Source organism: Ictidomys tridecemlineatus, chromosome 12, assembly GCF_052094955.1.
Source record: "Ictidomys tridecemlineatus isolate mIctTri1 chromosome 12, mIctTri1.hap1, whole genome shotgun sequence".
In the NCBI taxonomy this organism is placed as follows: Eukaryota; Metazoa; Chordata; class Mammalia; order Rodentia; family Sciuridae; genus Ictidomys; species Ictidomys tridecemlineatus.
This window is the reverse complement of record NC_135488.1, coordinates 59,692,773-59,714,455: the sequence shown is the minus strand read 5'-3', so window position 1 is coordinate 59,714,455 and position 21,683 is coordinate 59,692,773. Positions and strand designations below refer to the sequence as shown.

At 46.1% G+C, this 21,683-nt stretch overlaps 1 protein-coding gene across 5 annotated transcripts in view; it reads left to right on the top strand.

Annotated features, from left to right (window-relative positions):
• Nucleotides 1–21,683, top strand: part of Tet3 (tet methylcytosine dioxygenase 3) — a 100,116-nt gene that overhangs the window by 35,913 nt on the left and 42,520 nt on the right. For all 5 annotated transcript variants that reach the window (XM_078028996.1, XM_078028995.1, XM_040271259.2 and 2 more), the window contains one exon: nucleotides 16,364–18,611. In XM_078028996.1, coding sequence (XP_077885122.1) covers nucleotides 16,364–18,611 — 2,248 coding nt within the window. The remainder of the gene's footprint in view (nucleotides 1–16,363; nucleotides 18,612–21,683) is intronic.

The following is a 21,683-nucleotide window of genomic DNA, read 5'->3' as shown; positions in this document are numbered from 1 at the left end:
TTTTTCACTTTCTAGTGAAAAGAGCCCCCTGTTCTTCTATCTCACTGAGCAATTTCTACTGAAACTATTCCTTTTCTTCCTTATCATTCTGTTTTTCTGACCTCTTTTTATTCTCTTGGGTCATCCACCAGGGTTTTCCCTGGCTCTTTAATGAATTTATGATGTGTCTTTGATATCCTATCAGTAACTACACAAAAGGCAGCTTCACTTGGAGATAAACTCGTAGTTAATATCAGTTTTCATTGCTTTCTTTATATATTCAAAGCCTCAGTATGTGATATAGGCTTATACTGCTACACACATTTTAGTGACACTGGTACAGTATAAATTCCTGAAGGAGCTTAATTTTGATCAGGATCTAAGACAGATTCAGACATCTAACAAGTCCCTGTTCATGAGGTCAGGACTTTGCTTCTTCACCACTATGTCCTCCGTGTCTAAAAGTAATGCTGAATACATATTTGTTAGAGGAATAAGCGAATGGATACTTACTTAGATTGTTACAATGTGCTGATAGCAATAGTAGATAGAATTTCATAGTTTTGTGAGGATTTTCATTAAAAACAAACAAACAAAAAAGCTATCGCCCGGCACGCAGTGGCACATGTCTATAACCCCAGTGGCTTGGAAGGCTGAGGCAGGAGGATCCAAGTACAAAGCCAGCCTCAGCAACTTAGCAAGGCCCTAAGCAACTTAAGAAGACTCTGTCTCAAAATAAAAAATAAAGAAAAGGACTGGGGGTGTGGCTCAGGAGTTAAGTGGCCCTGGGTTCGATCCCTGGTACCAAAACAAACAAACAAAAACTACCTTTTTATCATTTTCATATATAGATTTACATTGTTCCAATCAAAACTTTTATACAGTATCGTATTTTGCTTTTATTTATTTATTTTGCTTCCTGTTTCATCCATCTTTTTCCCTTAGTGTTTATAGTAAAGGGTTTTGACAACTGCATAATATTTCATTGAGTTGTATCATAGTCTACCAGAACATTCCTCTCATAATGAGTTTTCAGTTTTCATTAAGTGTAGAAAAGACTTTTTACAAATGTAAGTTTTAAGTTCTTAGGAGAATCACTACTTGATGGAAAGACCTTTATTACCTGTGATTCATTCATTCATTCATTCACTTATCTACTGATTTTTTTTTTTTAACCAAAAGAGAAGATAGTTTTTTACGGTTTGAACCAAAAGAGAAGATTAAAGTTATGAATTAGAGGGGACTGTGGTGGGGTGGGGGATGCGATATCGAGGTTCTAGGCTCAGTAGATTGAATGTGAATCTAACAGTGGTCTGCTGGGATGAAAGCAGAGGTGGGCTGACCAGTCAAGGAATCTTCTACTGTGATTGTCCTGTGAGAGATTCAGAGAATAAGTCAACTGAAAGAAGGCAGATTTTAAGTGCTCTCAAGAGGAGCATGTGGCAGGTTTCAGTTTTGTTTGCATATGGAAATGTAAAGATGAGGACACTGAAGGTGATGGAGGATTTGAATAGGGTACCCAAGAGAATAGCTCTTTTTTTATTTTTTAATTTTTTTAGTTATAGATGGACACAATACTTTGTCTTATTTATTTATTTTTATGTGGTGTTAAGGATCCAACCCAGTGCCTCACACGTGCTAGCCAAGTGCTGTACACAACTAGCAACTCCTCTGAGCTATAACTCCACCTAGCCCTTAACATGATTTTTTTTTTCCCTAAAGAAAAGTATTGTCCAAGCAGCATGGAGGTGTATATCTATAATCCAGGTACTCGTGAAGCAGTGGCAGGAAGATCACGAGTTCAAGATCAGCCTGGGTAACTTGGTGAGACTGTCTCTAAATGAAAGATAGATCAGTGATACTGGTTCTTGCCTAATGAGGCCCTAGGTTCATTCCCTTGTACTGTCAAAAAAAAAAAAAAAGAAAAAGAAAAAGAAAAAGAAAAAAGAAAAGAAAAAAGAAAAAGGCAGTGGGAGGGATTGTTTAGAGGAGGAGTTGCTGGGTAAAGGAGGACAGGTGCTAAGTTAGGTTTTACTTATTTAGTTTCTTTATTTAGAGGTACTGGAAATTGAACCCAGGGCCTTGCACATACTAGGCAAGCACTTTACCCCAAAGGGTTACATCCCAGCCCCTGAGTTATGTTTTAAATGTGTGAGCTTTAAATTGCATCCACGTGGAATCATGTCTGGCAGCTGGAGGGCAGTGGAGGGAGAAAGAAGCTTTTGGGTTATTGGTGTAAGCTGGGGTGATGGAGTCTTGAAAGGAAGTGAGGTTTCCAAGAGTCGGGGGAGAGGAGGAGGAGAGCAGCTCCTTGAGAGGTTGAAGGAGGGAAAGAGAATGGAGGAGGACCAGGATTCAGCAGGATCATAAAAACAGGGAGAGAAGGAGGTATGAGGGTAGGCAGGAGGTTGGGTGGTCTGCCATAGAGGCCAAAGGAGTGGGACTCCTAGGACCTTCCTCACCCCTCCTGAGCCTTAAGGAGCAGGGAATGGATGCGGCTGGGTTAAGGTGCTGTTCCCTCTCCCACACTGCAGACAGGACTTACAGGTGAGCATGTAGAAGACCCTAATTACTGGCATTGTTCAGTTACTGGAGGTAACAGACCAGCAGTGACGATGGAAAATGAGGCTGTGAAATGCGTCTTGTGAGTTTTGTTTGTTTGGAGTTATGGTTTAGGGTAAAGAGAATTTATTTGTATTCCTTCATTTTTTTGGGGGGGGGTACTGGGGATTGAACTCAGGGGAACTTGGCCACTGAGCAACATCCCTAGCCCTATTTTTTATTTTATTTAGAGACAGGTTCTCACTGAGTTGCCTATTGCCTCGCTTTTGCTGAAGCTGGCTTTGAACTTGTGATCCTCCTGCCTCAGCCTCCGGAGCCACTAAGATTACAGGCATGCGCCACTGAGCTCGCCTATTTCCTGCTTTGTGAACAGCAGCGGGGTCTCTTAACAGGCATATCTGATACATAATGCCCCTTTGCCACTTCCCAGCCCAGTGTGTATAGTTGGCCTTAGGGCTTAGAAGTGGATAACTCTCCACTTAATTTTCCTTCAAATTTTGGGGTGGTTAAAGATTGACTTATTTTAATGAAAAAGGTGGGGGAGGACTTTTAGTCTTCTTGAGTCTTTGGAAAAGGAATGAGGAAGGGATAGTCTTGTTTGACAGGAGTTTGAGGAAGAAGCTGAAATCCATTAGTAATTACTGAGCACTTCCCTCAAATTTAGGAGCTCATTTTCCAGATTCTGAATGATTAGAATCGTGGTAGCTGGGAGGCCAGGGGCATCCACATCAGTTGCATTGATATTGGATTCAACTTTTGCCCCGCTGTCAATTTTGAGGAGTAGGTCAGTTACCCTCCCTGTGCCTCATCTGCTCGCCTGCTGAAATGTATGTGGAGTTGTGGGAACTGGAAGGTTACGTTTAAATGTAAAAGTGCTTGCGCAGTGTAGGTGGCACCGGGCACTCAAAACTGATAGCAGCCGTCTCAGCGCTACTTCCTAACAACACACCTGAGCTGGGTTTTGAAGGCTGTGGGGGCTCTTTAGGGAAAGTCTATGGGGCTGTTAGCCAAGGGCTGGCTCTCTGTCAGAGAGCAGTGGTGCCAACAGTTTGCTTTCTTGTTTGCTTGGGAGGTGGTGCTGGAACTCGGTGTGAATAACCGGGTGGGCGCGCTGTAGGTTGCCCCGCCTCCCGGGAGCTGCCAGGGGCTTTTCTGGCTGCCGACGTGCGCAGCGTGGCCCTCGGTGGCCCAGCGCTGCCGGGCTGAGTGTGCGCCCGCCCGCACGCGCGTGCTGGGAGCCCGGCTCTGGCTGCGTCTGGCTGAGGAGCCGCCTGCACGTCATGACCTGGTTCTTGTGTGCTGGCGGCTGCGGAGGCAGCCACTGCTGCTTTATGCCAGGCCTCAGATGTGGTCGGGCTCGATTTCCTCCCTGCTGGCCTCTGGCCGGTCCGCCACCGGCTGCTTGAGACAGGGGCTTCCGTCAGGAGGGCTGGATCCTGCTTCCTGGCTGCAGATCAAGAGGCTGGCGGGGGACTCTGCAAGAGTGGCTGCAGCTCTGTTCTCCTTCGCCTGCCAACCCTGCCACGGGGTGCTTTGGGGCGGTGAGCTGGGAGGGGACGGTCCATCGCTGGTCACAGTGACAAGGCTTTAGTTTGGAATTCTCGTTCCACAGCAAGTTGCAGAAATCCTTAATGGGTGGGAAGTTCCAAGCTAAGCACCCCACCTCCCACCTCGGCCACACTGAATCTTCTCCTTCCAGAGTATTCTTCGTCTTTTTAGGCATTTTCCTTACTTTGCATGTGTGATCTCTGTGTGCTGTGAACAGCTCTCTAGCAACAGAAATAGCAAAGAAAATACCTCACCCACAAATTCCTGTCCCAGAGATTAACAGGCACGCAAGGTTTGCACAAACTTTCAGTTTGTGTTCTAAAACCTTTCCCCCTAAGTAAAATTGAAGTACAATAAAATTTGGAGACTATAAACAAGAAAATATACCCACTCAGTACCACCCAGAGGTAAGCAGTCTTCATGGTGCCATGTATTTCTTCTTGATGTTTCATGTGTGTTAATGGAATGAAATTGTTAAATTAGGCAATATTTTGAATCTTGGTTTTTGTTTTTCTACCTAAAATAGTATTCACTTCTCCAACAGAAAAACCTTCGAAGTATCCATGTAAGAAGTACATTCTTGGCCTTTCTTCATTTAACACATGTCCTTATACATCATATTCCTATTTTAAACAATTGTGAATCTACTGATGAAATGTCGTAATTTTTCTTATATGTGTGTAAGCTTATTAAACTAGTGTTTTATATGTTCAATAGATAAAGCATAATAATAAAAGATACATGTGAATTCTCTTCTTTAACTAGAACATGGACAGCCTCACTGACCCCACTCTGGTGTGTTCTCCCAGCCCATCCCCCTTCTTCACTCCAGGAGGAGTGAATTTTGTGTTTTTCTTTCGTTAGCCTTTTAAAGTTTTTGTTTTATATGTTTATATTTTTACACATTTTAATTTTGTTTATTTGTCTGTTAGAGGTTTTTAGGATCAACAGAGCATATGTAGTCTTTCAAAGCTTGCTTCTCCCCCCGCCCCAGTGCAGTTTCTGAGATTCATTCATGATCCTGTAATTCATTTATTCCCACTGCTCTGTAATATTCTATTGTCCATTCTGTGGTTGATGGGCAATTAGAATATTTTCACACTTCAGTGTTTGAGTAATACTGCTGTGAACATTTGTGTACTTAATTCCTAATGTGGAATATGCAAGGTCGACATTAAATGTAGTGCCATAAACCTTTCCAGAATGTTTGTCCTATTTTCCTTATTGCCAGTGGTGTACAAGGAAAAGTAAATGCTAAACTGTAGTCACTTGGTTTTGATCTAAAATCCTCTCTCATGGTGCTTACGATGTATCTGGTGCTGTTATGAGTGTTTTTTGTATAGTTATTAGTTTAATCATTGTAACAGCTTTGAGGTAGGTACTGTTATGAAGTCCCAATTTACAGATGAGGAAAGGGAGACAGATTAATTTTCTTAAGGTCACAGTTTGTAAGTGGCCGGGGGACTAGAGTCAACCAACTCAATGTTCCTCTTGAGTCCTATATGATAGGTATAAAATGGAATCTCACTAGGTCTTACTTTGTATTTCTTTGATACTGATGAAGCTAAGTATTTTTCATATGTTTATTCCCCCATTTCATTTTCATAAAGAAGAAATATACCTTTTAGACACCACTTCCCTCATGTTTGGACTCTCGGGTTATTTGTAGTTCCACACTGCTAATGCTTCAGGGGATATCTTTGGCATAGGTAACATTAATTTCTTCTATTTTATCTATTTTTACATTTATTTTATATAAGTTTAAAATGGACAGCCTCTTTTGGATTGCTTTGTGATCTTGAGAGTGTTACTTAACCTTGTGGGAGTTTGTGATGATTAAATGAAATAAGTGTAGAATGATTAGCAAGATGCTCAGCCTATCAGAAGGGTGTTCCATCAGCATTATAGAGTCTTTTCCTGGTGCTGCTGCTTTTCCTTTTTTCCTCGAAGCTGCATTAATTATTATTAGGTCAGAGGGCATGAACAGTCATAGCTCTGCTTTTGCCCGATATGATGACCTCAGGGAGTTAAGCCCATTTTAGTATTTTTCTGTGCATTATACCCCAGCCACTGAAAGATCTGTATTCATCCATTTTGTAGTAGAAAACATTAGATTTTAAAATGTTTTACTGATACGTAAATAGTAACCACGAGAAACACGTCTCCCCCACCACCTCGCACAAGAACACCCTCTGAGGACATGTGATGGCTTCAAGAAGTTGTAGATAACCCTCTTTGGTTTGCTGTCTGCAGAGGGCCAGTTTTGGTGTGGATGGTGCACACGTTCAACTGGGCTAGCCCATGTACATGTATACAGTCTCCTGCAAAAACAGGCAGATAAGCACATTTTCTGCAGGAGTCCCCTAAAAGTCTCTCCACTCAGATTGGTTTCATCAGTAAATCCCAAGAGGGCAGGATCCTCTTAAGAGATGAATAATTGATCAACTCTAGACAACGTGCCATAAATACAACCCATGTACTGTTCAAGGGAATGGGGCCATCTGTTTGGGAGGTGGATGCTGAGCTCAGGGACTGAGGGAAAGGATGGGGCTGGGAAGGGTCAAGCCCTCAAACAGCTGCTGACAGAACAGAGGCACAGAGTCGTGGTGTGTGTGGTCAGGAAAGCACTGGGTGGGACTTACTGGCCCTCTGGCAGGGAAGCAGCCACCACTGCCTTGGAGTCCCATGAGAGTCCACTCTTGGAGATTCCACTGTGGAAGAATCTTGTGGAGGCTGATTGCAGTTGCAGACATGTTCATTCTGGCTGAAAACATCTTAGACACGTTTTTCTAATGTGGCACGTCACCGCTGATGGTCAAGTCGGCCCTCTGTGCACATCTTGCAGCTTCCCCTTTCTTAGAGGCCCTAAGAAGATGTGGCCAATGAGGACTTTGCTCCTTCCAGATAATTGTCCTTTATCTTCTTTTACTCTTCCATTTCCTTTTAGTAGAGAATTGCTGATGTGGTTTTGCAGTGTGTTGATACTCAGAGAGACAGGAAAGACTTGGGAAACCTATGTCATGTCTGTACCTCTGTCTGTATTGGTGACCGAAAGTGGTGTTTGAGTGGAGTTCTACTCTTTTCCTGCCTCACCTGGCACCTGGGGGTTCCAGAGCCCCGTGGGTGGAGAGGGCATGCTGCGGCTGTTGAATACCTGCAGATACCTGGGGATATGGGAGTCCAAGAAGGGAGTTTGCTGTAGAAGAGGAGATGGGCAGGGTCTCTGCAGTCTTAACCAGGCAGGCTGCAGAGCCAGATGCCAGCACAGGTTCCTGGACCCCTGGGGAAGAGGCAAGTCTTCGGTGGGTGAGATCCGAGACTGCAGGTGGCAATGCAGTGCATGCACAACAGTGTCAGGAAGGAGAATGGTAGGTTAGATCTCTTCTTGGATCTGAAAAAGACGTTTTCTCTGCCTGAGTAATTTTGTTGTTGTTGTTGTAGTCCCCCTCCCCCCAGTACTGGGGATTGAACCCAGGGACACTTTGAATTTGTCCACGGTTCTTTTTGTTTTTGACACCTGGTCTCACTGGGTTGCTCATAATCCTCCAGCCTCAGTCTCCTGAGCCGCTCAGATTACAAGTATGCACCACCATGCTTGGCTCTGCCTGAGTAATGTTTACTACCACTGAATCGTCTGGTAATAAATCCTTGCTGCCCCTGGAGGAGGGAGCAAGCCCCCAAGCTGGGGAAGGCCTTGCCTAGGGTGGACTGGAGCCATCTACGTGATAGTGGGAGGCAGGGAACCTATTAGGGGGTGGGTGGGAAGGTCCCAGTAGGGCTGGGCAGGGTTCTGTACCTGGAAGGGGGCAGCACTGGTGCCATTGGTGGGTCTCTCTGGAGGGCGGATGGTAGTGCCAAGCTGTTCTAGGGTCTGTTGCTGGATTCCTGGGTCCTTTGGGACTAAGGCATTCCCAGTGGCATTCAGCAGCCTTTGCTGATTTCTGCCATCTATGCATGTGACAGTGCTGTCATAGAGGAGAGATCACTGATTCTGCTTGGAGTTTTCACCAATCTTCCTTTGAAAGCACAGGGGTCCTTCAGGAAACAGAGGGGGCAGATCTTTTAGAACACATCCTAGAGGTTTTCTGCTAGATTCCAAAGGTGTGATGGAAGTAAGGTGTAGTTGGTCAGATGCTTTTTTTTCCTTGTTCTAATTAGTTATTATATGTGACAGTAGAATGCATTTTGACACATCATACATAAATAGAGTATAATTTCTCATTTTTCTGGTTGTACATGATGTAGGGTTTTGTAATCATATATGCACATAGGGTAATAATGTCTGATTCATTTTACTATCATTCCTACCCCCATACCCCTTCCCCTCCCTTCGCTCCCCTCTGTCTACTCCAAATACCTCAGTTCCCCACCTCTGCCCCATTGTGAATTAGCATCCACATATCAGAAAACATTTGGTCTTTGGGATTGGCTTATTTCACCTAGCATAATATTCTCCAGTTTCATCCATTTACCTGTAAATGCCATAATTTCACTCTTCTTTATGGCTGAGTAATATTCCATTGTGTGTATATACCACAATTTCTTTATTCATTTGTTGAAGGGTACCTAGGTGGGTTTCATAGTTTAGGTATTGAGAATTGAGCTGCTGTGAACATCGATATGGCTGTGTCACTACAGTATGCTGATTTTAAGTTCTTTGGGTATAAACTGAGGAGGGGGATAACTGGGCCAAATGGTAGTTCCATTTGATCATACGCTTTTATGAAAAGATCCCTAACAGAACAAGTTGTTCTTGGTGATTGTACCTGTAGTCTGGGGCAGACCCTGTGGTGCGTCAAGGAAGACCTCCTAGGAGGGAGTTGATTCAGTTCTTGCCTCGCTCCCTGCAATTGATCATATACCTCCATGACCACATTTCTTCCCCATTTCAGCCAGTGCTTTGGTTCTGGCCCTCACTGTTGTGGGTTTGAGCAGTGGCATTAGTCTAACTGGTGTTTCGATCACCAGCCTTGAGTCTGTAGTGCATGCTCTGTGGGGACATCTGAATGTCCCGAATTATAAATCTGCTGTCTGCTGTGTTCATGCTGTAGCCCATGCACCTTCTGCCTCCTACTTTAGGATAGATACACAAACAACTGCTGGATGAAGTGGCCTGAAATTCTAGCGACAGAGGTGGCTAAGGAAGAAGGATTGAAAGTTCTAGGCCAGCCTTAGCAAATTAGTGAGACCCTGTCTCAAAATTTAAAAACAAGTGGGGCCAGGACCTTAGCTGGGAATGCCGACTCCTACTTGTGGGCTCTCCCTCAGTGGTACAGTGCTTGCCTAGCATGCATAAGGCCCTGGGTTCAGTCACTAGTTAAACACACACACACAGAGCAGCTCACCCAACCTCAAACCTTTGCATATGTTATTCCTTCATTGTTTCCGTCTAGAATTCCTCCTCCTGCCCCTCTTTCAAAATACCCGCCCATCTTTCCAGCCTCATCCCAAAGGTTATTTTGAGATGAACCCTTTCTGACTCCCATGTACTCACATGCATTCCTGCGTAGGGAGAACTGATCTTCCCCCCAGAGGCCTAGCTATGCCCTATTTTCACAGCACTGACAGGCTTCTTGGCATTATTTTTATAGACCTCACCTTTCTTCTGTATCTTCTTGAGGTTCTTGAAATCTACAGTCTGGTCTGTTGTTGAGTAACAAACCGCCCAAAACTTCATGGCGTAAAACAGCAGTCATTTTTTTTGTGCTCTTGGATTCTGGATTGGGAAATCAGAAGTGATTCGGCAAGGGGTAGCTTGTCTCTATCCTTTGATGTTTAGGATCTAACTGGAAAGGCTTGAGAATCCCAGGTTAGTCAATCCTCAAAGAGTTCCTTCACCTTCATTTGGTGATTAACCATAGCTTGGCCAGGACCTTAGCTGGGAATGCTGACTCCTACTTGTGGGCTCCCACGGGCCGAACTTCCTCATGTCATGGTGGCTGGGAGTGAGTGTCCCAAGAAACCCAGGCTGGGTCAACTTTTTGATCTATCTCTGAAGGTCATTAAGGTGTCACTTTGAAAGTGTCACTTGTTTCATATTCATAAGCCCACCCAGATTGAAGGGAAGGGAACAGACCCCACCCATCCCTGAGAGAAATACCAAAGTCACAAAACAAGAATTTATGGGATGAAGGGATTATTGTGGCCATCTTTGGGAAATATAGTCAACCACACACACACACTCAGCCCTTGATATGCAACACGTCATCCTTAAAATCTGAAGCTTGAAGAAGAGTAAAATATGAGATTTTTTGAAGTTTGACTGGGAGTCCCACAGAAGGGTGAACTATGTTCAGCAATAGATTTCAGGGTGGAGAAAAGAGTATGCGTGTCTGTGTGTGTGTGTGTGTGTGTGTGTGTGTGTGTGTGTATGGTGGGATGGGGGACTAAGGGTGCATAGAGTTGCTTAAAGAAGCAACTGTTGCTTAGAATCAGTAAAAAGTGCATGTGCACATAAAGACCTAGACTGGAGAGCAGGAGTGCAAAGTTAGACTGATAGAACAGAAAGACAGTACATATTCAAAGTTGTCTAGATCTGATTCCCAGGCACGATGGAGGGACGTGGGTAATGTTTGGGCTGGGAACGTGAAGTGCAAAAATGGTAAAGTTGGAAAGGAGTTACTGGAGATGGGGAATTGTTATTGATAAACAAGTTTAGTTCCATTTTAGACAAGCTGACTCATTCCAGGGTTTAGAGCTGGCTGGAGGGCACTTGAGAAGTCCAGGCAGGAAGCAGACATTTAGGAGCTTCCTCACATGGTGTTTGCTGGAACCCAGAGGACAGTAAGAATTAAGAGGGAAAGTATGGAGAGTTTAGAGTTGAGGAATGTCTGAGCTGGGACTTCGAAAGGGCTTAAATTGGAGTCTGTCCTCCAACATTGCCCTCCCTACCAGTAATCGCCAGACAAGTCTTGGGTTTCCTTGTCTAGAGTCTCCATTGATAAGAACTCATTACCCTCTGGCTGTTTGGGGGACTGGGTTCATTGCAGTATTAGGAAAATTCTCTCCTTAAAAGGAGCCTAGGTTCTGTTTATAGCTTTACCCTTAGGGCTACTCAAAACTCTTAATTCTTTTCCCAAATGACATGTTTAAAGACCTTAAGTTTTTCAGGACCAAATGGGACGTATTTATTTTATGGATTGCTTGTTTTTATTGACAACATAGTTATACTTGTATGTATTTATGGGGTACCTACCCTCTATGGTTTTGAGCTGTCCTGCTCACTCTTCTCTGTGCTCTCGGAGGATGTATCCCTAAAGGGAAGTTCTGTGTTCAGATAGGGACTGTCTGGGCAGAGTGGCGCCATCTCCACCTGTGCTACAGGTCCTTTTTAGGTAGCTGTGTATGGGACCCTTTAGTAGACTGTGAGATAGACTTCAAAGATATCAGTCAACATTAAGAAATGAAGGAAGAAAGACATATTTATCTAGTAAAGGGAAGTAGTGTTTTGTAAAACATTGTTTATAAATTCATAAAGGATCACAGTGTAAAATGTGTTTCTTACTCTGGATTGTAATCACAAAGTTTGAAAAAACTGTGGGTCATGAGACCCTTTTGATGCTGCCATATCATGTCATACTGAGTATACCTCCAGTTAGCCTTCAGTCTTTTCTCCCTCTTGATTCCTGAGACAGTTGGATGTGCTCTGCTGCCATTGCTTCCCCCATTTTTAATCTGTGTAGATGTGGTTTGGGGCGTGAGTACGGGACCCTACTTACCCTGTTAGATTTTTTTCTCTCTGGCCTGTTGACATTTTGACTTCTGGCACTGTCATTCAGCATAGCTTTAGCCCTCCTATTTTCATTTTCTTTTTTTTTTTTTTGTGGACACAATACCTTTATTTTATTTATTTATCTTTATGTAGTACTAAGGATCGAACCTCACACATGCCTCACACATGCTAGGCAAGCACTCTACCACTGAGTTGCAACCCCAGCCTGCCCTCCTGTTTTCAACATCTGCCTGTTTGATAAGTGTGCCCTCTCTATTGTTATTGATAAACATGTTGAACTGGACAGTTCTGAGAACAAAGCCCTGTGGTGGGCTTCTAGAGATTCATCCCCCATCATTTGACATCCCACTTGTGCTCTTGTCTCCAGTGGTGAGCCAGCCCTTACAGCTGTGATGCTCCATAGCCAGCCTCATAGGGGCCATAGCAGACCTTGTGAAATTTGAACTTCTACAGACTGAGTTGCACATTCAAAAGCCTTCAGGGGCGTGGCAGGTAACACAAGTGAATGAAGTGATAATTAATTCAGGCAATTAGTAAGTAATCCCTGACCCCTGACCTTGGTTTTGAGGCAATACCAAGTGGTGGAACTGAGAATGAGCTGGAGCACTTACATTTTGTGATTCAGCAGTCACCTCTGCTGTAGAGGTGTGGACCGTCAAGGAAATCCCAAGTTTCGTGTGCAGTTTGATTTTTAAATGTTGGCAAAATAAACAAAAATATGAATACTGTGTAGGCCTTCCAGCAGATTGGTGGCAGATTTGGCCCACAGCCTTCGGATTTGTGACTGGGCCGCCATGGGATCTCTCCATCTGCTGACCCACTGACCACGTGACAAGAAGAGTTAAACTGGTTGGGTATGGACAGGTTGAGGTCCTCTGTGGAACCTGGCTCCTGTGGCTCCTCTGTGAATGCATTCAGGGGTCTTACCTGGCATGGTTCTCAAACTGAGGTGACTGGAGGCTGGGAATGGTGTTGCCCTTTGTGCCTGTGGGTGTCCTCCCCTGCTCCAGGACCATTGGCAGGTGTTGAAAAATATTTCTGTGGGCTTCCTGACTGGGAAACTAGAATTTAGGGTTTCATAAGATCTCCCTACCCCTGCTGGCTTTGTTTCCTTTCCCTCATATCCTTATCTACTTTTCCCTTTCTTCTCTTTTTTGGGACAAAAAGCATTTTACTTCGCAGGGAATTCTAAGGCACGAAACTAGCCTAGCCCTTCCTTATTCTTATTCACACACCAAAAATAACTTTTTAAATCCCTTTTCGTTGTTGTGACCATTTTGGGGAAGCCTCAGCTCGTGCAGCATTAGTCTTCCTGACACTGTTTTTGTAAATCCATGCTACACTCACGTTTTTGGTGAGTTTTTTTTTTTTTTTTTGGTACCAGGAATTGAACCCAGGGGTGCTTAACCACTGAGCCATATTCCCAGCCCTTTTTTAATATTTTATTTTGTGACAGGGTCTCACTAACTTGCTGGGGCTGGCTTTGAACATGGAATCCTCCGTCTCCCGAGCTGCAGGGATTACAAGAATTCTCCGCTGAGCCCACCTCATGTTTCTTTGTGGTTATGCATGCTCCTTCTGTCCTTTATATAAAAGCATGTAAATTTTGATTGCTTCAGACTTTGTAGGCTTTGTCAGCTTACGCTCATGTAGGTCTATAAGAAGGAAGGGAGTGCGGGGTCATCTGCCATACTCTTGGGCCTTTCCTCTGAAAAGTGGTCTTCCTCCAGGATTAGAGAGATGCTGGATTATTCCATGGCCGGTGGGGGATGTGATGCCTTTTAATCTCCTGGGATTATGCTGCTGTACCAGCTGTGGACAGGAGGCACAGAGTCATTAAGATTTGGACATTGGCTGGTAGGGCAGGCAGCTGCTCGAACATGTGATAGTCATGGTGTATGATAATGATAATAAAGGTTCTATGGGAACCTAGGGAAGAAGCCACAGTGTACAAAGTGTCACTAGATCCCAGGAGAAGGAACCACAGATAACTCTGCCAACTGAGTGGGAGAGGAGGTGACGCTAGCTGGTGCTTGAAAAATAAGCCAGAGTGACCCTCTCAGCGCCTGAGGACTGGTAACTCCATGTATAAAGCTTGTTGACATCAGAGAAAGTGGCCTATTGGAGAAGCCTAAGGGTCCCTTGTGACCAGAACAGGAGCAGTGATGAGGATGAGGCAGGAACTGAAGGCTGGGGCCTCACCTCTCACAGGTCTGATCTGAAGTCCTAGTATCTGCCACCACTTTCGAGCCTGTTATGGTCCTTTCTGACAGTCTTGGAGCTAGCATCATTTCAGCAATCTGTTTAAAGTGCTTTGTATTTTGTTTTCTTTAAAAAAAAAAATCTTTACATTTTAGTTGTAGTTGGACACAATAACTTTATTTTATTTATTTATTTTTATGTGGTGTTCAGGATTGAACCCTGGGCCTTGTGTATGCTAGGTGAGTGCTCTACTGCTGAGCCACAACCCCAGCCCCTGATTTCTTTTTTAGCTTTTTATTTTGATGCAAGTTTAAAACTTACAGAGAAGTTGTGCGAGAATGGACATTTTGGTACATGCCTATGATTGCAGCAACCGGGAGGCTAAGACAGGAGGATTACAAATTTGAGGCCAGTCTGGGCAACTTAATAAGATCCTGTCTGAAACAAAATAGAACAGGCTGGGGATGTAGCTCAGTGGTTATTGCAAACAAACAAAAAACATTTCTAAGAATAGTGCCTGGGTCTCCTGTATACCCCAGTTGTTTACATTTTGCCTCATGTGCCTTATAGTTTTCTCTGTATGTAGTATGTAGGTATTTTTTATTACACATATAGCTTTTTTGAAATCATTTGTAGATAAGTTGGAATTACTGTGTCCCTTTACCCCATTACTTCAGTGTGTGTGTTGTAACAAAGGACATTCTCTTAAGTAACCATAGCCTAATGATCCACATCAAGAAGATTAAGTGCACTCAGTATTATCTTGTCCATGTCCACATTCAAATTTCATGAATTGTTCCAACAATATACTTTATTGATGGTTTTCCTCAGTCTGAGATCTAACCTGTGGGCATGCGTTTTGTCCTTCCAAATTGGAAGAAATTGTTTCTTGACTGAAATATTTAAAGAGAGCATTTCAGGTACTTTGTAGAACACCCTGCAATTTTGGTTTCTTGACATTTCCTCAAGAATAGATTCAGGTTCTACATTTTGGCAAGAGTTCTGTGTGAAGGGTGTTAATCCTCAGTGTATCATAGGCAGAGGCAGGCCCATGATGTTGGTCTGTCTTAATATTGGTGATGATAACTTTGGTCATTTGGTTAAAGTGGTATACATCAGGTTTCTTCATTACAGAGTTCCTGTTGTAATTAAGTGATCTGCAAGGAGGTGCCTTCAGACCTTCTATCTTTGTATACTACTTGCAGCATCCACTGTGACTTTCAAAATCTGTCATTCCTTGGGTGTTCTTTCTTGGTATTTGATAGTAAAGAAGAACTTTTCTTTCCTGAAGGATGAGTTTCGCGGACTCAATTTCATGTCTTAGCAGTGTTGGCCTTGCTGGGTTTTCCTGGTCCCCTTCTTCTCATGCTTTCCCTTTTGTGCTTCTGTAGATATCAGGTGTATAATGGTGGTTCCTGGACTTGGGAAGTGGCCTGAGTCTTTTTTTTTTTTTTTTCCTAAGCAGCAATTTTCTTGTCATCAGCATGATTGACTTGGCACGGGCTAAACACACACCGTGTGGGATCCAGTGTTTCCCTGCAGCCTGGGGCTATGTGGGGAATGTGGTCTGTCCCTTGCTGTTTGACAGCTCAGCCTGGGCTTAAGTGAGGACAGTAAAGGAGAGAGAAAGGAACTGTGGATTCCTTCCTGATAAGTAGCAGGGCTGACTGCTGGTCCAGGCTGAGTTTATGAAAGGGCTTTTCCCCACTGACCCCTCCGTGTACATGCTTCCCACTTAAAGCACCTAGTAATGTGCTGGGCTTGGCTAGCTTTCTTTACCTCTTGGGGAAAAAGAATAAATATGGTCCTGGTGTGACTTTGGTGATTGTGAGTTAGACTTTTTCTTGGTGCCCTTGGTTTCGGGGAGCTTGTCAGTATGTTTAGTCTGAGACTCTCACAGAGCCTGAGCAACACTGAGGACTCTGTGTTAGGACCTCCTTGTTGCAGAGTGTGGTGGTGTATGCCTGTAAACTCAGCCACTTGTATGCCTGTAAACTCGGCCACTTAGGAGGCTGAGGCAGGAGGATTGTGAGTTTGAGCCTAGCCTCATGCAACATCAAGACCCTGTCTTAGAAATGAAAAGGCTGGGGATGTATCCCAGTGATAAGTCACCCCAAGTTTAATCCTCAGCACTAGGGGGAAAAAATCTTTCTGTTGCAGCTGGTGAGGCTAACTAAGCAACAGAGACATGGGAAGATGAACTGAGGCTCAGGAAGTACCAGGAGAGGGTTTGTAAGAAAAGCAGGATTGGGAAGTACATCGGAGTTGTGTGAAGAGGGCAATGCCTTTCAAATAATGTGGTTCATCTTTTTCCTTTTTTGCTTTCCCCTCTCTCTCCAGACAGGCCCAGAGCTCAGCCCAGTTGATGGACCTGTTCCAGGTCAGATGGACTCAGGGCCAGTGTACCATGGGGACTCACGGCAGCTAAGCACCTCAGGGGCGCCGGTCAATGGTGCTAGAGAGCCCGCCGGACCCAGTCTGCTGGGGACTGCAGGTCCTTGGCGGGTAGACCAGAAGCCCGACTGGGACGCTGCCCCAGGCCCAGCTCACACTGCTCGCCTGGAAGATGCCCACGATCTGGTGGCCTTTTCGGCTGTGGCCGAAGCTGTGTCCTCTTACGGGGCCCTTAGCACCCGGCTCTATGAAACCTTCAACCGTGAGATGAGTCGCGAGGCTGGGAATAATAGCAGGGGCTCCCGGCCAGGGTCTGAGGGCTGCTCTGCTGGCAGTGAAGACCTTGACACGCTACAGACAGCCCTGGCCCTTGCACGGCATGGCATGAAACCACCCAACTGCAACTGCGATGGCCCAGAGTGCCCTGACTACCTCGAGTGGCTGGAGGGGAAGATCAAGTCTGTGGTCATGGAAGGAGGGCAGGAAAGGCCCAGGCTCCCAGGGACTCTGCCTCCTGGTGAGGCTAGCCTCCCAGCCCCAAGCACCAGGCCACTCCTTAGCTCTGAGGTCCCCCAGATTCCTCCCCTGGAGGGCCTTCCCCTGTCCCAGAGTGCCCTGAGCATCGCCAAGGAAAAAAACATCAGCCTGCAGACCGCCATCGCCATCGAGGCCCTCACACAACTCTCCTCTGCCCTCCCCCAGCCTTCTCACTCCACCTCCCAGGCTTCTTGTCCCCTCCCTGAGGCCTTGTCCCCTCCAGCCCCTTTCAGGTCTCCCCAGTCCTACCTCCGGGCCCCCTCATGGCCTGTGGTTCCCCCCGAGGAGCATGCATCTTTTGCTCCTGATAGCCCTGCCTTTCCTCCAGCAACTCCTAGAACTGAGTTTCCTGAAGCCTGGGGCACCAACACCCCACCAGCCACATCCCGGAACTCCTGGCCTGTGCCCCGTCCAAGCCCTGACCCCATGGCTGAACTGGAGCAGTTGTTGGGCAGTGCCAGTGATTACATCCAGTCAGTATTCAAGCGACCTGAGGCCCTACCCACCAAGCCCAAGGTCAAGGTTGAGGCACCCTCTTCCTCTCCAGCCCCATCCCCATCACCGGTCCTCCAGAAGGAGGCTCCTCCACCATCCTCGGAGCCCAGTACCCACCAGAAGGCCCAGACCGCCCTACAGCAGCACCTCCACCATAAGCGCAGTCTCTTTCTAGAACAGGCCCACGATGCCTCCTTCCCTGCTCCCTCGGAGCCTCCTACTCCTGGCTGGTGGGCCCCACCAAGCTCACCTGCCCCACGGCCTCCTGACAAACCACCCAAGGAGAAGAAGAAGAAGCCCCCCACACCAGCTGGAGGTCTTGTGGGAGCAGAGAAAAACACCCCTGGAATTAAGCCCAGTGTCCGAAAGCCCATTCAGATCAAGAAGTCCAGGCCCCGGGAAGCCCAGCCCCTCTTCCTGCCGCTGCGGCAGATTGTCCTGGAAGGGCTGAGGTCCCCAGCCTCTGAGGAAGTGCAGGCACATCCACCTGCCCCTGTCTCTGTCTCTCTCCCTGCCCCTGTCTCTCTGTCTCTCCCTGCCCCAGTCTCTGTCTCCCTCCCTCCCCCTGTTTCTCTCCCTGCCCCTCTCCCAACCCCTCCACCTGTCTCTCTCCCTGCCTCACAGGGCTCTGCTGTCTCCTTGCCCCCAGAACCTTCTCTTGCGCTATTTGCACCTAGTCCCTCCGGGGACAGCCTGCTGCCCCCTACTCAGGAAATGAGGTCCCCCAGCCCTATGGCAACCCTGCAGCCAGGCTCCACTGGCCCCCTTCCCCCTGCTGATGACAAGCTGGAAGAGCTCATCCGGCAGTTTGAGGCTGAATTTGGGGATAGCTTTGGGCTTCCCGGCCCCCCTTCTGTGCCCATTCAGGACCCTGAGAACCAACCAGCATGTCTCCCAGCCCCTGAGAGCCCTTTTGCTACCCGCTCTCCCAAGCAAATCAAGATTGAGTCTTCAGGGGCTGTGACTGTGCTCTCAACCACCTGTTTTCATTCGGAGGAGGGAGGCCAGGAGGCCACACCAACCAAGGCTGAGAACCCACTCACACCCACCCTCAGTGGCTTCTTGGAGTCACCTCTTAAGTACCTGGACACACCCACCAAGAGTCTGCTGGACACACCTGCCAAGAGGGCTCAGGCCGAGTTCCCAACCTGCGATTGTGTCGGTAAGTCCACCCAGGTGTCAGGGAAGAGCTAAGGGCCATGGCCTGGTGGCTTTGAATCTCCAGGCTCTGCCTTTTCATTTGGAAAACACTTATGAGTTTCCCAGAATGCTGAGTCCTGGGAACACAGAAGTGAGCTCAGAGGTGAATGAAAAAGATGATGGGAACTGATTATGATGCCATGAGGTGTGTGCCATGTTAGCACAGGTGGGACAGGTGCCGTGTAGTATAGCTTGAGCTAAAAGCACCTGGAGGTGGCTCCGGTGCTGAACCCCTCAGGGCCATTAGGCAGAAAGGAGACATTCTAGGAAAAGGGAACAGCTTGAGCTATGAGAAGGTGGAACTTGTTTGGACTATTCTTGGTCTGGCAAGAGAAGAGAGGAGAAAGAAAAGGTGGCTTGAGGGGTAGGCAAGGGCCAGATGGAGCAGAGCCCAGGGAACCAAGGTCAGCAGTTGGACTAGGTGAGCTCCTAAGAGGTCAAAAGCAACTAATGTCCTGCCAACTTATGCTTTGAAAGACTGTTCTGGCTTGTGAGGAGGAAAGATTGGCGGAGGGTTCTATAAGAAAGGAGTTGTGGGTTAGGAAAGGACAAAGGGTCCTAGAACCTCTTAAGAGGAGAAGGCAATGAGGCCAACTTGGGTCTCCACTGTGGTGGTGGTGTTTGCTAAGACCACAGGTTTGAAAGAGAGTTGTGAGTTCTGTTTGGATGAGTGGGTCTGAAGTGGCTGAGAGGCCAGGGGATGAGTTAGGGGTTTTAACAGAGGTACTTGTGGGGTAGTGCGTGCAGCAGTGCTGTGGGGTCAGAACACTGAAGAGTTAGCTGGTATGGTAGGCCTTGCTCTCCAGGGTAAAAATAAGACACGTGGATTCTGTTTAGAGGAGGTTGCTGGTGCGGTGGTAGGCTCCAGGCTCACCCTGGGCTCCGAGCTCTGCTGTTGATAGAGATTCTCTGGAAGACATGTGCATTTCAGGTGTTGACAGAAGAACACTGAGGCTGGCGATAAGCGTGTTGAATTACTGTGACTTTATGGTACACAAATGGGTTTTAGGAAAGGACAGTCCTGTCCTCTTGACTTGTCAAAATACATAAATAGCAACAAAATTGTGTGATTTGTTGGGAAGCCGTGTCACAGCCTGTGAGAAGGAGCTGTCCTTCCACCCCAGCTACCCCAGAGTCCTGTGTAGACACCAAGGGACCAGGGACAAGGATTCTCTTGCAGTGCAAAAAATGTTGGCTTCTGTTGGAGCGAGCAGACATGCAAGATCCTGCTGAGTGTGCACAGACATGTCAGCATCACGTTCCGCTCACCTTGCTCCTTAGGCATGACTAGTGTTGACAAGGTCTCGAGGGCCACCTTTTCTCTCAGTATTTGGGGGAAGCTAGTTCCAATCATAGGAATTGGGCCCCCTCCCCTTGCTCTTTTCTGTGTTTGTATAATCTGTCCCACCTGCTTGGGTTTAGTGCTATGTTAGGTGTTTCCCTTCCTCCAAGGTCAGAAATATCCTTACCAAGTGCTTAGGGCATAGTTGATTCTTAATATGTTTTAATTGTTGCATTCAATTGCATAGGTATTAGGGTTGGTCAAATTAGATTCTTTTGTTTCTTTTTTTTTTTTTTTTAATTTAAATTTCAACTGCAATGCTTACTAGTGCGGAGAGCTTAGGTACTTTCCCAACCTCCAATATCTTGTTTCTTCAGTGTACAATGAAAATGGTAATAGCACCTACTCACCAGGCTGAGGGTTGGGTTAGTTCATCTGTGCAAACACTTAGAACCACATCTGGGTCATAGTGAGGCCTAGAGGAGCACCAGCTGGTCTCAGGCCTGTCAAGTCCAATCAGCAAGAAAAAGAAAGAAAAACACATGCATTGTAAAAGAAGGACAAGTTTGTTGTCCTGTATCTATCAGTCATTCATTGATCACCTATCCCTGTATCCTTAATCACTATGAATAAAAATGAAGACAAGTGGCTCAGCAAGGAAGGACTTTGTGGCTTGCTTGAGGTGACAGAATAGATGATAAAATACCTAGTGGTCCATTCAGTGGGATCTGACCCTGCACTCCACCACAGCCATGCTTGCATGGAAGTAGCTGTGCTGTAAGAGTGTGTGGAGGACCAGGTTTGGTCCTCACTAAGGAGATACATGTTTTATTCAGGAAATTTGGCCAAGCTGAGTTTTTTTTAAAAAAAATATAGAGAATACAGATGTGTGAGAGGTGAGAAGGTGGCCCCTCCAGACACAGAAATATATGAGCACAGGGTTGGGGCAGCAGGGAGCACAGATCCAGGTGGAAGCCCACAGAATACCTGAAAACTTGGTATTCTGCTGTGTTCCTGGGACTTGAGGAGCTCCCAGGGGGGATGTGTACCAGCTTCAAGAGTACCAGCTTCAAGCCAACGAGCAAAAACGTAGGCAATAGACACTCAGCATCCAAGAACCCCAGCAATGCAAAAGTGGCAGCTACTGCCTTAGCAGGCAGATGGAGGGCATCTGCGGTGGGCAAGAGGCAAGAGGAGCAGAGTCCCATCACTGCCAGTCACTTACTCTTCCAGGTTGTATTTTATCTGTATCTAAACAAAGAATTAAAACCAAACCTATCTTATGTTGCTTATTGTTCAATCATAGGAAAATGCTTGGGTGAAAACAGAAAATATAACAGTATATAGCTGGGCACAGTGGTACATGCTTGTAATCTCAGTAGCTCAGGAGGCTGAGGCAAGAGAATAGTGAGTTCAAAGCTAGCCTCAACAATTTAGGCGAGGCCCTAAGCAACTTAGCAAGACCCTGACTTTGAATAAAATATAAAAAGGGGCTGGGGATGTGGCTCAGTGATAAGTGGCCCTGGATTTAATTCATGGTGACTTTTCTCTTCCCAAAGGAAAAGTATATAAATGGGAATCTTGGGCTGGGGATGTGGCTCAAGTGGTAGCGCGCTCGCCTGGCATGCGTGCGGCCCAGGTTCGATCCTCAGCACCACATACAAAGAAAGATGTTGTGTCTGCCAAAAACTAAATAATAAATATTTTAAAAAATTCTCTCTTTCTCTCTCCCTCCTCCCTCCCTCCCTCCCT